Consider the following 16,550-nt stretch of genomic DNA (forward strand, 5'->3'; position numbering starts at 1 on the left):
GGTGGAGTTCGATATGACGAAGTGGACCTTATCTCATTTATACTCTCGACATGTCATTTTGGTTATCAAAGTGCCCCTTCGGGTAAGAGGCATACCCTTCTTGGCCCCCGCTCCCCCCCCCTCCCCCCCCCCTCAAATTTTGTGTTTAAGAAATGTATGAGGTATATGAATAAAGGGTGAAAGAGAGGTGAATGGGAGGCAACAACATAGTCGCCTCTCCTCAACATAAACACATACATTTCGCCCTCTCGATATGAAATTCCTAGCTCCATCCTTGCTTCTTGGTATTGTCGTTACCGACCTAATTTCGTCAGTCGTCGAGTTATCCCTTCGGATATTGACACAACCGTTTTTGGGTAAACTTATCCCTAAGGATAAGAGTATTATGGTCATGGTGAAGGCTAGACCTTCTTTCCTTAAGACGATATTGCCCCCGCCCAAGTGCTTACGGTTTAATAGCAATTGTCTCCCAAGATACAACGACTTGTGTCTCGAAAGTACTCCAAATTTTGAGCCCTGTCGAACTTTCGAAGTCTTGAAACTCTTAAGAGAGGAGAGAGAGAAGAGAACCCAGAAGAAGAATTCACAACTTGAGAATTGAGTGAGTTGAGTGGAAGGAATGAAGTTTATTTTATAGGGATGAAAGGTTATACTCTCAAAAGGTGAAAGGTTTATTCTAAGAGGTGAAAGGATATAAGATGTGTCTAAACCTTTTCACTTAAACTTTTTCATTATAATTAATTAATTTAATTAACTATTTATTTAATTTATCATAAATATTAATTAATCAATTAATTAATATCACATTGATTAATCTTTTAATTAATCAATTAATTAATCAACAAAATTAATTATAATTTTATACCCTCAATAGTTTCACATACTCGAGTTAATGTTCATCCATGAATCCAACTCATATGGGAATTAAACTTTCGTCCGATCATATTGGACCAAGTCTTCATTAGACATTAATTTCTCATTCACTCGAAAAATTAATTTACGATGATCTACTTATGAAATAGTCATCTTATCCCTAATGGTCACCAAAATTAATTTTCTAACATCCTCAACATTAAATTGACAGTTTAATGTAAGGTTTTGAGAAGGATGAACTATACATAATTTTATTCTATTTTACAAAAGGTTATTTTTGAAATTTAAACTCATAACCTTTAAATTATATTATAATAATTTTATCATACCTTTAAATTATATTATAATAATTTTACCGTTACTTCGTAACTCTCCTTCAAACCCCTGCTCAAATTTTCTTGCGATAGCACTATAAACTCCTCCACAATAACAATCCACACTAACAATAGGAAACTAATTTCCTTGCAATAGCATCTATAAACCTCTCCGCCATACAAATCTTGAATTACTTTGATAATATTAAAATTAGGATAAGCATGACGTGGAGAAAAAGATAAACTTCTTAATCATGATTTCCTAATTGTTTCAATTATAATTAGCTATAAGAAACCTGAACTAAAATTAATGAATTAGTACATTACTTAAAGCATGATCGATGATCCAAAATTCTCAAACTAATAATTAAATAGTAAACCATTTCGTTAAGTTCTTCGTGGCGTGATGGCAATGCAAGGGCTAGCGATAATCAAGGATCAAGGAGCTCCCTCGCTATTTTTGGCGATCAGAGTGCAGTATAAAAATCGCTTCCCATCGATCCTTTTCATCACAACATCAACTCTCATTTCGATCAATAAAGCAATTCCAGATATTTCACGCAAAAAAATATATAAAAAATAAAAAAGTGAAAAAAAAAAGAATTAAAGAAGAAATCATTGGAGATGGCAATGAAGATGAAGCTGGTCATCTTCCTCTGCTTCCTGTGCCGCGGCGTTGCACCGGCGAGCGCGAGCGGAACGTACAATGTCATGGATTTCGGCGCCAAGGCCGACGGCACCACCGATGACAGCCAGGTTCGGAGTCTCTGCTCATCACCTGTTTGAGGTTTTGCCTGACTCGTTTTGCCTGGCTCATGATGCAGGCATTTTTGGCCGCATGGAAGGAAGCCTGCAACTCCTCTGGACAGGCCAAGGTCTTGGTACCTGTCGGGACATACTTCCTCAACCCTGTCGAATTCAGAGGCCCTTGCCCAGGCGTCCAGGACTTGACATTCCAGTTCCAGGCAAGCTCATATCTCATCGAGCACGACAGTCACACTCTTTCTTCATCACTGCTCCGTTTATGAATGCAGGGAACAGTGAAGGCGTCGACAGACTTGAACAAATACAAACAGACCCATGGTTGGGTGGCGTTTTCGCATGTCGATCGCTTGACCTTGACCGGCGGAGGGACCTTCGATGGCCAAGGAGCAGTCTCTTGGCCACTCAACAACTGCCCCAAGCAAAAGGACTGCACTCCTCTGCCAACGGTATTCCTTCGATTGCTGTCTAAAATTTTCAGTTTCACGAGTCTCAATTCCTTTATGCTTGCAGTCACTCAGCTTTGTGACCACAAACAACACTTTCGTCAAGGATATAACGTCCATGAATAGCAAGTTCTTCCATGTAGCTTTGATGAATTGCAATAACTTTAAAGGCAGTGGGATCACCATCAAGGCCCCTGCCAATAGCCCCAACACCGATGGCATTCACCTCGAAGGCAATTCCGGTGTGACCATTTCGAGCTCGAACATCGGCACCGGCGACGACTGTGTCTCCATTGGACAAGGCAACTCTTTTGTCACAGTTAGCGGGATCAATTGTGGTCCTGGCCATGGCATCAGGTTAACTTCCACATACAAACTATGTGTGTTCGATTCGATAATTCACTCATACTGCTTCTTCTTTGTAATAGTGTTGGGAGCTTAGGAAGGTATAACACCGAGAAGGATGTCGGAAATATCCTTGTGAGAGATAGCACCTTCATTGGAACATTAATGGGAGTTCGTATCAAGACTTGGGCTAACTCGCCTATTCAAACTACAGCTCAAAACATTACCTTTGCAAATCTCATCATGAAGAATGTTGGAAATCCCATCATCGTCGACCAAACTTACTGCCCCTATTCAAATTGCGACAACTCGGTTTGTATAAATGGCTATATGTAGACCATTGCAGCTAGCTTCATTGAATCACTAGGATACTTTTTTTGTGCACATTTTGATAGGTGTCTTCTCGTGTGCAACTAAAAGACATCACGTTCAAGGACATTCGGGGAACAGCGCAATATAAGGAGGCAATAACACTAAAATGCAGCAAAGGGTTTCCGTGCCAAGGGCTTAAACTTGAGAATGTTAACCTCCAAAGTTCTGGCACACAGAGTGCAGGGTCTGTTTGTCTTAATGCTCGAGCAGTCTATTCTGGCCAAGTCAATCCTACTCCTTGCAATTGATGACAAATAAGGAGAAGAAGCTCATATAGTTTGAATGATTAGGTGCATTTTTAGTTGCAGCCATGCTTTGCTGGACAAAGATTAAGGTTTTGGCAAAGGATTTCTAAAGTTAAAGAGTTGATGTATGAAGTTTCATTGTAATGAAGTGGTGGCTTTCACTTAGTCACCCTTATTATGTTATTTGATTTTGATTAAATTGAAAAAAAAAAAAGTGCTTTCATTCTAAAGAAAATCTTTGCGATCGTTGTGAGTTTGTCCATTGTGGTGCTTGCGCGTTGAAATTTTTTCAGTTTTTTGTGATGTATTCGACTAGCACTGGTAGTGTTGTCATCAGTGTTTGTGTAAAATTTACTTTATTTGCATGAATGTAAATCATTGGACACTTTCTTTATGTATTTGTAAGGGGCTTCTCATGTGCAATCAAGAGACGTCAAAGTTTAAGAACATTGTGTAGTTCCTGTGCCCTACAAGTGGTTAGAATTTTTTGCTTACTTTTCAAACTTAGTAAGATAGACAATTAATTAAAGCAAAAATTAATATTAAAGAAATAATTTAAAAATAAGTAAGAAGACTAGAGTTTACTTCGTTATAATTTAGTTAGTTGTTAATACAAAATAATGAAAGCACTAAAAGAATCTTCTTCGTTATAAGCAGAAAAACTTCTTACACTCTTTGAAAAAACTCAGAAAATAACTAGGAATTGATTACAGAAGTTGTTGATTAATTTCTAAATCCAGGGGGCTTTTATAGGCTCTTGAAAAAAGTTATTGTTGGTTGGAGGCGTCTCCAAAGCATTCTAGGGCGCCTTCAAGTGGATAAAATGTTATCCACACTTCAACGGTCAGCCAACGGTTAACCAACGACTTTCTGCGTTTAAGGGCGCCTTCAGTTTCCTTAAGGGTGCCTCCAATCTGTTTCAGGGTGTATCCTTCAAATAGGCACGAGGGCGCCTTCCATCACCTTGAGGGCGTCTTTAGCTTCGTCCAGGGCACCTCCAACAGGAGGCACGAGAGCACCTCCAGGTCGCTTAGAGGCACCTTCAGTCCTTCTAGTTAACCTTCAAAAGGTTGACTCCTCCTTGTGCTCACTTAAGCGATCATCTGATCATCCATAGTTGAGTTTATCCGAATCCAACTATGATATTCTCCTCAAACAAGCTTCCTCCCCGGCTTCTCATCCCTCGAATGTCGCACACATCATTCTCGTGCACCAGTATACTCTTCCGCAGCTTCTCGTCCCTCGGATACACTAAGTCCGTTGGCTCCCTATCCGTGTCGTCATTCTCGCTAGTCCCGTCTTCCGCTTTTCCTGTGTTCCTAAGTTCCTGCACACTCAAACATAAGACATCAAAATCGCAGGACCTAACTTAACCCGGTTGACCATATCAAAACTAACCCAGGGTACTTATAATCTCTCCCTTTTTAATGTGCATCAACCCAATTTAAGTTAGGGTAAATAAAACAATAAAACTATTTAAGAATATAAGTTTGCAATTTATTGAATTTATTACAAGTAACAAATTTACAATAAATGTTACCAAAAAATAATCTGTTGCCTGAGATTTACAGGGTATTAGATGAATTTAAATACACTGAATTAAATTCACTTATCTGTTGAAATGACCTGAGCTAATAATCTCAGACTGCCAGCAGGGGTTGGTGTCTGCCAAGTGTCGAATGCAGGCTTCACAGTGGTCGATCGGGTGAAATAGGCTATGGCTAACTGAAAGTAGAGGCTTAGGTTGACCAAGCGAAGTTTAAGGCTGACCGAGCGAAGAGGCCGACCAGCAAAATAGCTGCCAACTGAGCAAATTAGTTTCCAAGCGAATTAGTTACCGACCAAGCGAAATAGCTCTGACCAATCGAATTAGCTGCCGAGCATAGTGACCGAGCGAGCTTATAGCCAGTCGGGTGAGCAGAGAGACCGAGTGAGTTGAATGTCGGTCGAGCATATTAGCAGAGCGACCAACCGAGCGACCAAACGAACTGGAGGCCAACCGGGCGAAGAGGTCGCGTGAGCTGGAAGTCAGCCGGGCTAGGACGCCGAGCGAGCTGACCAACCGGGCGAGTTAGAGGCCGGTCGGGTGAAGACTAGAAAGCGACCGGACGAGCACGCTTCCAAGCGATCGGGCGGGTGAATAGCTGTGCAAAGCGACCGATCTAGAGCCAAGCAAACTGAGGCCTACAATAAATGTAGTTTCTTGAAACAGATTTGCCCCACATCCGGCTATGCTTCGAGGCTTTCTCAAGACGTTTGTTTCCCAGGATACAACGGTGAACCATGATTCCCCAAGCACTGATGGTCACGGCGAACTGAGTGGTACCTGAATTATCACGGGCATTCTACCGAGCAAAAGTTTCACGACAGAGGAGGAGGGAATGTAGGCGAAGAGCTTCTGTTGCTTGTCTATGTGTGTAACCTTTTGCCTGTGATCGTAACCTCCTTATATAGGAGCTTAGACCAATGGCAGTGTGAATGATCGTTTAATTATCACTATTTGCCAGCTGTGTAACGCCAACGTTTCACTCGGCTGCATTAATCTTTCTTTAATGCATCCGTTACATAGGCAACAAAAAGGTTTACGTGGTAAAATGTTGGTTGTTTCGTTTAGGCAAATTTTGCCCCGACTGGTTCGACACACGCAAATCATGTCCGCACACGAGTCAACATAGTTCAGTACAATCAACGCATAGTGCCCCCTCTCCTTCGCACCCACACATGAGAGAGAGTCTCTCCCTATACATTTGTTCACATCCTTAACGCATGTGAATCAATATAAACCAACTTATTTGCCTTAGAGCTCCCAATGTGGAACTAAAGTCTCATTCATAATGGAGCTCCATGCCTCTTCCACCTCTTCTCCATTCACAAATCTCCAACAATAAGTACAATCAAAATTTTGCCAAATATTACATAATTACCTCCCCTTAACTTATTCTCTCTCCCCCTTTGATCACATAAAAAAAACTAAGGGTAAGTAGCGAAAAAAATCTGAAAAAAAACTATCTAAGGTTGAATGAAGCAGTGAATAAGTTTGATGATTTGACAAAAATAATTTAAAAATTATTTTTATATTTTAAAAAAATACTAAAAGTTTTTCTTATAGTCAAATAGAAATAGAAAGATCAGAATAAAAAATTTCATTACAAATAAATATTTATTTTGACCAGTATTAATATTTTAATAAAAATAATAATTTTTGAAGTTAAATACTTTAAAAGTAGAATCTAATTTCTAAAAATCATGATAATTTTTCTAAATATATAAAATTTAATGTTTATCCATAAAAAATTAAAAATTTTAAAAATAATGTCTTGATAATTTTTAATTATAAAAGCATTGTTTTCAGTAAATAATTTAGAATAAATCAGATTACAATAAAAAAAATCAAAAAAGTTTCTTGTAATATAGAACATAATATTTTTTCATAAAAATATAAATTTTTACAAAAACAACACTGTATGCTTGTTGTATTGGCTTAATTTTTCTGTTTCATGAGTCTTAATTCATGTATGCTCGCAGTCACTCCACTTTGAGTACACAAACAACACTATTGTTAAGGATATAACGTCGATCAATAGCAAGTTCTTCCGTGTAGCTTTGATGAATTTCAATAACTTTCAGGGAAGCGAGATCAGGTATACACCTTGAGAGCAATTCTAGTGTGACCATTTCAAGCTCGAACATTGGCACGGGCGATGACCTTGTATCAACTCGATAATTCCCTCATACTACTTTTGTTAATTCTTATAAAATCTAAGCCACATGAATTTTAAATAACTAAAATAAGAATTTAAATACGAAAAAATAAGAACAAGAAGATCTAGTTTCAACGTAAAACATGACATAATAAAGTAATACAAAAGCATGATAAAGAACTTGATTAAAGAGTCATGTATTTGTACTTTAACGTTGTCTAGAAGATCTTGAGGAAGAAGAAGAAGAAGCGGAAGCAAACGAAAAGGATCTTCTAAGGGGCTTAGGGGATAATGGTGCTGAAAAATTTCTTATCAGTAGGGAACAAGAAACTATGTCATGATAATTCTCTAAACCCTTGGAGACCTCCCCTTTATATAGGAATCCAATCTATTATTAGCTCATAGATAATAACGGATTGGGCTAAAGGGTTCTACACATTAAACTTATATCCAATAATCCGAAACTCAATAACTTTAAGTTAGATCACTTAATGGGTTTCGGTATCGCAAGTCTCTTAAATCACATGTGAGCCCACCTTAGAAGATATTAAATCCAATAATCTCCCACTTGGGCTATATGTGATTATAGACGACGCATAAATGTAACTTTAATTGATATGATATTTTATGGGTACAAGATACTCATGTAAATAATCTAGTCCTTTAACTTCATTGGTATAGGAATAAAGAGGTCATAGCTATTGTATATGATCATAACAAGCCCCAACAGTAATCATAACACCAGTGGCATTAATATCATAGATCAAGATGTGGATGTGTAGAGTGGAAATTACATGAAATATAATCAATACATGTCAATTGTCAACTGGTCCTAAGTGACCCAAAAGAGTCTGATCATATTTGCAAATATTATATGCTAAACTACAACAGTAAATTATGATATTGTATTTCAAAGTGTCCAACGAACAAATAAAATCCCATAAATGTTTTAAACTTTAAGTATGTACAATAATCAAAATAAAATGTGTAGGTCCCGTGCGGCCGGCAAGAGGAGGTGAATTGCCTTGAAAATTTAAATATACCCTTTCTAAAACTTTCAACTTTAAATTAGAAAAATACTTTAATAAACCAAACTAAATGCATAAAATAATTACAAGACACAAATGATTTACTTAGTTTGCAATCGGGGAGGTTGCTAATCCAAGGCAAATGAAGTTCAACTAATCGACTCCTTCTTTGACACAAGTCGGAGATAGAGAAGTCTCGTACAAGACGTTGACAACTCAGACTTTGAAGAACAGAGTGAAATAACTCGAATACAAAACATGTTGTTCAAATGAAGAGCATCAAGACTCCTTTTATAGGCTCACTGGTCAAAGTGACTGTTTACTGACGTGGTGGAGTGGTCCGGGCACCCAGCGCGGCAAATTCTATCTCCATGCAACGGCTGTGCAACGACGAAGTGATAAAAATTTATCCTTTCCTGGGCACCGGGACTCACTCCGAGCGCCCGGACAGTTACTGATGTGGACCCAAAGTTAATCTACTGTATCGAGGATCCCTTTCGACACGAAACTGGTTCGGGTGCCCGGACCAGCTCTGGGCACTCCAACTCCGAGTCTAAGTGCCCGGAGAAGTGTCAACTTCAGAGTTGACTCTTTTTCTGGCCTTCTGCTCCGGTCGCTTAGGTGATGCTCTGACCTTCCAGAATTGAGCTCACCCAAATCTAACTTTGACCTTCTTCTCGAGAAGGATTCTACTCAACTTCTCGTCCCTCGGAAGCGCCACGCGCATCCTTCTCTCTCCACCGGTGCACTCTTCTACAATTTTTCGTCCCTCGGATGCACCGAGCTCGTCGACTAGATTCCTGTATCATCCTTCTCGCCTGGACAGCTGCTTAACTTCTTGCGTTCCTAAGTCTCTGCACACTCAAACGCAAGACATCAAATAACGCAGAGTCTAACTTGACTTGGTAGATCACATCAAAACCAACACAGGGTACTTATAATCTCTTCCTTTTTAATGTGATCAACCCAAGTTAAGTTAGGGTTAAAAAAATAGTAAAATAATTACAATTAATAAACATGCAATGCAATTAATAAATATACAATATTAAAATAATTAATATGTAAAAAATATACCTCCCCTAGACTTAATCTAATATTCTCCTCCAAGAATGTCTCTTAAACGATCATGATAAATCTGTATACCTAAAACAAATGATACTTCACCAAAATTTTTCATTTCAAAATTACTAGATTGAAATGACTTAGTTTGATGCAGGAAACTTTTATTATTGCTCACAAGTAATATATCATCCACGTACAAAACAAGTATAATAAACTTGCTCTCACTGAACTTAACATATATGCACTGATCAACGGGTTCTCTTTAAATCCAAATGAGTTAATCACTTGATCAAATTTCTAGTACTACTAATAAGATGCATGTTTTAAATCATAAATGGACTTCTTTAATCTACATACTAGGTACTTTGAGTCCTTAGACTCAAAATTCTCTAGTTGCACCATACATATATAGACTCCTCTATATCTCCATTGAGGAATGCAGTCTTTACGTCCAATTAATGTAGCTCCAAATCATAATGAGCTACAAGTGTCATGATTCGTTAACATGAGTGTGCTTCCCGATTTATCCTGATGGTCGGTAGAAAACTTCCGTGGGATCAAACCGGTTATCAGGGATAGTCAATGATACTAACTGGAATTACCATTAATTTAAGATTATTTAATCGATTAAACTTCAATTCTAATGTACTAATCGATTAGTTGATTGATTCTAATCGAATCTGTTATGATTTAAATCTATTAGTCGATTAAGAAAAAATTTTAATCGATTAAGATTTTATCATGGCTTTCAATAGATTGAAAAAAATTCTTAATCGATTAGGAAAATTTTAATTAATTGACCGATCGATTTTGAATGATTCTATTCATAATTTTAAGTTTGGTAATATTCGATTGGCCGACGAAGCCAATCGATTAAATCATCACAACTTGACCTAAAAATTAGGTTAAACGAGACCATTCTTCCGTCGTTCTTCGTGTTTTTCACATAAATATGAAAAACTTAGAAAACAAATCTATCCTAATTTTTTTATAACTTTTAACGATAAAAAATTATATTATACTAAAAAAAAACTTGATTTAATATATAGAAATAAACATCAAAGTAAAACTCGATACAAAACGATAAAATAGAGTATTGACTTTAATACTATTTGTTAATTCTCTAATACTATATGTTAATTCTTGAGGCAAAGAAGAAGCATATAGTTTGAATGGTTAGGTGAATTTTTAGTTGCAACCGAACTTTCGATGAAGATTAAGGTTGTGGAAAGGATTTCTAAAGTTAAAGAGTTGAGGTGTCAAGTTTCATGTAATGAAGTGGTGGTTGTCACTTAGTCGCCCTTATTATGTTATTTGATTTTATTAAATTGAAAAAAAAAACGTGCTTTCATTCTAAAGAAAATCTTGGAGTCCTTTTGAGTTTGTTGATTGTGGTGATTGCACAATGAAAATTTTTGGGTTATTTTTGTTAACTATGGCATTATATATAAAAATAAATGCTATTCGACTAGTGACGTTGACAAGACTCGTTTATAGGATAATCATTTTTGTTAATGCTAGATAACTCTAATGATGCTCACAAAAGCATTATCACAATTGTTCACTGTAGCTTTATCATTTTATAACAAAAATATTAAAATAAAATTGCATAATAACTTTTTTTTGGATAATAGATAGATGGTTAGATCATAGTGATAAGAGTTATTATTATTGAAGATTTTTTCCAGTCATATCAATGTCACGATAAAAGAAAATCACTTATCTCTCCATTATATAAAAAAAATCTCCCAATAATTTTATTTATATTTTACATTATATATGAAGATAATGTATTTTATATATTATTTATCAAATACTAAAATATTTTTATAAAAAAATAAAAAATAAAAAAGAGCTCTATTTGACACATCATCCATGAGGATGATAAATCCGGAACACAAAATAACTTTTAAAACTATACTTTTATATATTTTTTATTTTATATAACATCTCCATTTAAAAATAAGAGTTTAGGGGATTTCCTTTATAAAAATACAATATTATGAATTTTAAAAGTGAAATTTTCAGTACTCGTTCCTCAATGTCTTGGGATTCATTTAATGAAAATTGATTTTGTAAATAGGATTTCTATTTTTCCTCTTCAATATTCATTGAATCAAAAAAATAAAATTATTTTTGAATGACTCTTTTAGTATTTCTGAAAATATTTATTTGAGAGAAACAATTGGAAAAGTAAAAGAGTTGAAAAAAAAAATGTACTGGGTGGTGTTTTTATTTCAAAATAAAATTATATGAATAAAAAAAAGGATTATTATTTGAAGCGAAAATATTAAAAACAGGTCCCACCGAGATTTGAACTCGGGTTACTGGATTCAGAGTCCAATGTCCTAACCACTAGACCATGGGACCATTGTACAGCTGGTACATTATTCTTAAATAATTCTTTTAGTATTTTCTTAAAATATTTATTTGAGAGATAATTGGAAAAGTAAAAGAGTTGAAAAAAAAATGCTGGGTGGTATTTTTATTTCAAAATAAAATTACATAGTATAATTAATTATATAAATTAACTATTTATTCATTTAATGAATTATTAATTTAAATAATATATATATTAAATAATAAAAAATATAATATCAATTAAATAATAAAATTTTACCTTAATACCATAATAAAATTTTACCGTGTTAAATATAAAATTAAATTTATTAATCGATTGATATCATACGACAACAATCGATTAAGTTTACCTTAATACCATAATCAATTTAAAAACTTTAATTATAGAATCGTATATAAACTCATCCTTAAAAAACTTAAAGCAATTCTATAATTTAATTATTATTTAATTCAAATTATATGAAATTCAATAATCAATTTCCGCATGCATGGATTGCAGTACACGTAAGAAGGTAATTTAATCGATTAATTGACACAGTCGTTAGTTGATAGTTAAGATTATTTAATCGCCCCCGGAGCTATACTAAGGTATTCAAATTGTTATCCAAATATTTATTATTCGAGTCTCAGTTATAGTGAATTTGTAGAAATTTTTCTTCCAAATTGAGTACTTAACTAAAGGATATTGGGTTCCTGTGCTGTCCATTGTAAGCGCTTCCTAATTTATTTTGATGGTCGGTGGGAATTTTTCGTAAAATCAGGTCGATCATCCCAGACTCGACATTATCGAGTCTAATTTTTTTAGTTAAGATTATTTAATCCATTAGATTTCAATTTAACGTATTTTAATCGAATATATCATGATTTTATTTATTAATCGATTAAGAAAATTTTTTAATCAATTAACAGTATAATTTTATGATGACTTAAGATTTTTAATTAATTGAAAAAAATTCTCAATCGATTAGGAAATTAGTTGACCGATCGATTTCGGATGATTCTATTCACAATTTTAAGGTTAGTAATCAATTGACCAACGAAATCAATCTATTAAATCACTATGATTTAACCTAAAAATTAAGTTAAACGAGACCATTCTTCCGTCGTTCTTTATGTTTTTCACATACTACAAAAATAATTTTTTAGGGATGAAAATTTACAACAAATAATTTTCGTTGTAAATTTATCACGAATTTAGCAACGAATAACTAAATCGTCGCTAATTAGCAACGGAAACAACAACGAAATAAAATTATGAGAAAATAGCAACAAACATTCTTTTGTCGCAAATTTTGTGCAAATTTAGGAGAAATATGAAATTCGTTGGAAATTTTACTATGTTTGCGACAAAAAAAAAATTTGTCGCAAACATAGAGTAAATTTTCTTTATCCTAGTTTAAGGAAAACTATATCTGGGACGAACTTCACAGTTCGTCCCAGATTAGGAATGAATTTCATAGTTCGTCCCAAATTTTATTTATTTTTTTTTAAATCAGAAAAAATGTGACAAAAATGTGGATTCATGAGTTAAAGACCTCGGAATCACACGGAACGAGTTCCTATGCGTTCGTATCAATCTTCTTATCACAATGATGACACGAAATAATTTTTTCACCTAATATTTTGAGGTTTTCCAATTTTCGAAAATAAAAATTTTAATTGTTGATAAAAAAATTTATGAACCTCGAAATATTGAGTGAAAAAATGTTTGAGATCATAGGAACGCATAGGAACTTTTTTGTGTCATTCTGAGATATTTAAGTCATGCATCTGTATTTTTATCGCTTTATTCCTCAATTAAAAAAATAGAGATTTGGGACGAACTTTGACATTTGAGAAAAGAAGATCTGGGACGAACTAAAATGTTCATCCCAAAATTAAAATATTTAAAAGTTCTAAATAAAATATTTCAAAAAATAAAAACTTGACATATAGAGCTCGGAATGACATGGAACAAATTTTTATGCGTTCGTATCTATCTTTTAATCACAATGATGACACGAAATAATTTTTTCACCTAATATTTTGAGGGTTTTTTCAGAAATGAAAATTTTAATTGTTGATAAAAAAAATTATGAACCTCAAAATATTAGGTGAAAAAATGTTTGAGGTCATCATTGCGATCAGGAGATCGATACGAACGCATAGGAACTCATTTCGTGTCATTCTGAGGTGTTTAGGTCATGCATCCGTATTTGTATCGATTTATTCCTCAATTAAAAAAATAGAGATTTGGGACGAACTTTGAAGTTCGTTCCAGATCTGGGATGAACTAAAAAGTTCGTCCCAAAATTTAAATATTTAAAAATTCTAAATAAAATCTTTCAAAAAATAAAAACTAGATATTTAGAGCTCAGAATGACATGGAACAAATTTTTATGCGTCGTATTTATTTTTTGATCATAATGATGATAGGAAATAATTTTTTCACCTAATATTTTGAGGTTTTTAAATATTTGGAAATGAAAATCTTAATTGTTGATAAAAAAAATTTATGAACCTCAAAATATTGAGTGAAAAAAATGTTTAAGATCATCATTGCGATCAGGAGATCGATACGAACGCATAAGAACTCGTTTCGTGTCATTCCGAGGTGTTTAGGTCATACATCCATATTTTTATCGCTTTATTCCTCAATTAAAAAAAAATAGAGATTTGGGAGGAATTTTGAAGTTCATCCCAAAATTTAAATCTTTAAAAATTCTAAATAAAATCTTAAAAAAAAATAAAAACTAGACCTATAGAAATCGGAATGACATAGAACAAATTTCTATACATTTGTATCGATCTTTTGATCACAATGACGACACGAAATAATTTTCTCACCTAATATTTTGAGGTTTTTAAATTTTCGGAAATGAAAATTTTAATTGTTGATAAAAAAAAATTTATGAACCTCAAAATATTGAGTGAAAAAATTGTTTGAGGTCATTATTATAATCAGGAGATCGATATGAATACAGAGGAACTCGTTTTATGTCATTTTGAGATGTTTAGATCATGCATCCATAATTTTATCGCTTTATTTCTCAATTAAAAGGTGCTTTCATTCTAAAGAAAATCTTGGAATCCTTTTGAGTTTGTTGATTGTGGTGATTGCACAATGAAAATTTTTGGGTTATTTTTGTTAACTATGGCATTATATATAAAAATAAATGCTATTCGACCAGTAACGTTGACAAGACTCGTTTATAGGATAATCATTTTTGTTAATGCTAGTTAACTCTAATGATGCTCACAAAAGCATTATCACAATTGTTCACTGTAGCTTTATCATTTTATAACAAAAATATTAAAATAAAATTGATGCATAATAACTTTTTTTGGATAATAGATAGATGGTTAGATCATAGTGGTAAGAGTTATTATTATTGAAGATTTTTTTCAGTCATATCAATGTCACGATAAAAGAAAATCACTTATCTCTCCATTATATAAAAAAAATCTCCCAATAATTTTATTTATATTTTACATTATATATGAAGATAATGTATTTTATATATTATTTATCAAATACTAAAATATTTTTATAAAAAAATAAAAAATAAAAAATAAAAAAGAGCTCTATTTGACACATCATCCATGAGGATGATAAATCCGGAACACAAAATAACTTTTAAAACTATACTTTTATATATTTTTTATTTTATATAACATCTCCATTTAAAAATAAGAGTTTAGGGGATTTCCTTTATAAAAATACAATATTATGAATTTTAAAAGTGAAATTTTCAGTACTCGTTCCTCAATGTCTTGGGATTCATTTAATGTAAATTGATTTTGTAAATAGCATTTCTATTTTTCCTCTTCAATATTCATGGAATCAAAAAAATAAAATTATTTTTGAATGACTCTTTTAGTATTTCTGAAAATATTTATTTGAGAGAAACAATTGGAAAAGTAAAAGAGTTGAAAAAAAATATGTACTGGGTGGTGTTTTTATTTCAAAATAAAATTATATGAATAAAAAAAAAGTATTATTTGAAAGGGAAAATATTAAAAAAATAGGTCCCACCGAGACTTGAACTCGGGTTACTGGATTCAGAGTCCAATGTCCTAACCACTAGACCATGGGACCATTACATAGGTATTACATTATTTTTGGGTAATTCTTTTATTATTTCTTAAAATATTTATTTGAGAGATAATTGGAAAAGTAAAAGAGTTGAAAAAAATATATGAACTGGCCGGTCTTTTTATTTCAAAATAAAATTATATAAAACAAAAAGCAAGTATTATTATTTGAAGGGAAAAAAAACTAAAAAAATAGGTCCCACCGAGATTTGAACTCGGGTTACTGGATTCAGAGTCCAATGTCCTAACCACTAGACCATGGGACCATAGTTGTTACATTGTTTTTGAATAATACTTTTATTATTTTTTAAAATATTTATTTGAGAGATAATTGGAAAAGTAAAAGAGTTGAAAAAAATATGTGTACTGGCTGGTATTTTTATTTCAAAATAAAATTATATAAAACAAAAGGAAAGTATTATTATTTGAATGGGAAAAAAATAAAAAAATAGGTCCCACCGAGATTTGAACTCGGGTTACTGGATTCAGAGTCCAATGTCCTAACCACTAGACCATGGGACCATTGATTGGTGTTACATTGTTTTATAATAATATAGTTATTATTTTTTAAAATATTTATTTGAGAGATAATTGGAAAAGTAAAAGAGTTGAAAAAAAATATGTGTACTGGCCTACTGGGGTATTTTTTTTTATTTCAAAATAAAATTATATGAATAAAAAAAGTATTATTATTTGAAGGAAAAAATATTAAAATCAGGTCCCACCGAGATTTGAACTCGGGTTACTGGATTCAGAGTCCAATGTCCTAACCACTAGACCATGGGACCATTGTATACAAGCTATTTTACACATATATATTTGTAAATAAAAATATTTTTACATACCAGATAAATCATTAAAGATATTTTAAAATATTTTATCTAGCACAGCCTAGGCGAGGTCAGGAGAGATCAAAGTTTTAATTTTTCATATGTCCGTAACATTAGTAGCCTAGAAAGTTTAAATT

At 33.2% G+C, this 16,550-nt stretch overlaps 1 protein-coding gene and 5 non-coding genes across 6 annotated transcripts; 1 reads left to right on the plus strand and 5 right to left on the minus strand.

Annotated features, from left to right (window-relative positions):
• The first annotated feature begins 1,745 nt into the window (after positions 1-1,745).
• On the plus strand, positions 1,746-3,427 carry LOC122049647 (exopolygalacturonase-like). The gene is made up of 6 exons (XM_042611002.1): positions 1,746-1,943; positions 2,012-2,152; positions 2,222-2,398; positions 2,463-2,752; positions 2,824-3,052; positions 3,136-3,427. The coding sequence occupies exons 1-6, from the start codon at positions 1,812-1,814 to the stop codon at positions 3,358-3,360; spliced, it is 1,194 nt and encodes a 397-aa protein (XP_042466936.1). The 5' UTR covers positions 1,746-1,811; the 3' UTR covers positions 3,361-3,427.
• Positions 3,428-11,446: 8,019 nt separating this feature from the next.
• On the minus strand, positions 11,447-11,518 carry TRNAQ-CUG. Its single transcript has one exon. It is a non-coding gene; the product is annotated as a tRNA-Gln (tRNA).
• Positions 11,519-15,515: 3,997 nt separating this feature from the next.
• TRNAQ-CUG lies at positions 15,516-15,587 on the minus strand. Its single transcript has one exon. It is a non-coding gene; the product is annotated as a tRNA-Gln (tRNA).
• Positions 15,588-15,777: 190 nt separating this feature from the next.
• On the minus strand, positions 15,778-15,849 carry TRNAQ-CUG. The gene has a single exon. It is a non-coding gene; the product is annotated as a tRNA-Gln (tRNA).
• Positions 15,850-16,033: 184 nt separating this feature from the next.
• TRNAQ-CUG lies at positions 16,034-16,105 on the minus strand. Its single transcript has one exon. It is a non-coding gene; the product is annotated as a tRNA-Gln (tRNA).
• Positions 16,106-16,299: 194 nt separating this feature from the next.
• Positions 16,300-16,371, minus strand: TRNAQ-CUG. Its single transcript has one exon. It is a non-coding gene; the product is annotated as a tRNA-Gln (tRNA).
• Positions 16,372-16,550: the final 179 nt, after the last annotated feature.

The sequence above is a fragment of the Zingiber officinale genome, chromosome 2B, assembly GCF_018446385.1.
Source record: "Zingiber officinale cultivar Zhangliang chromosome 2B, Zo_v1.1, whole genome shotgun sequence".
Classification (NCBI taxonomy): domain Eukaryota; kingdom Viridiplantae; phylum Streptophyta; class Magnoliopsida; order Zingiberales; family Zingiberaceae; genus Zingiber; species Zingiber officinale.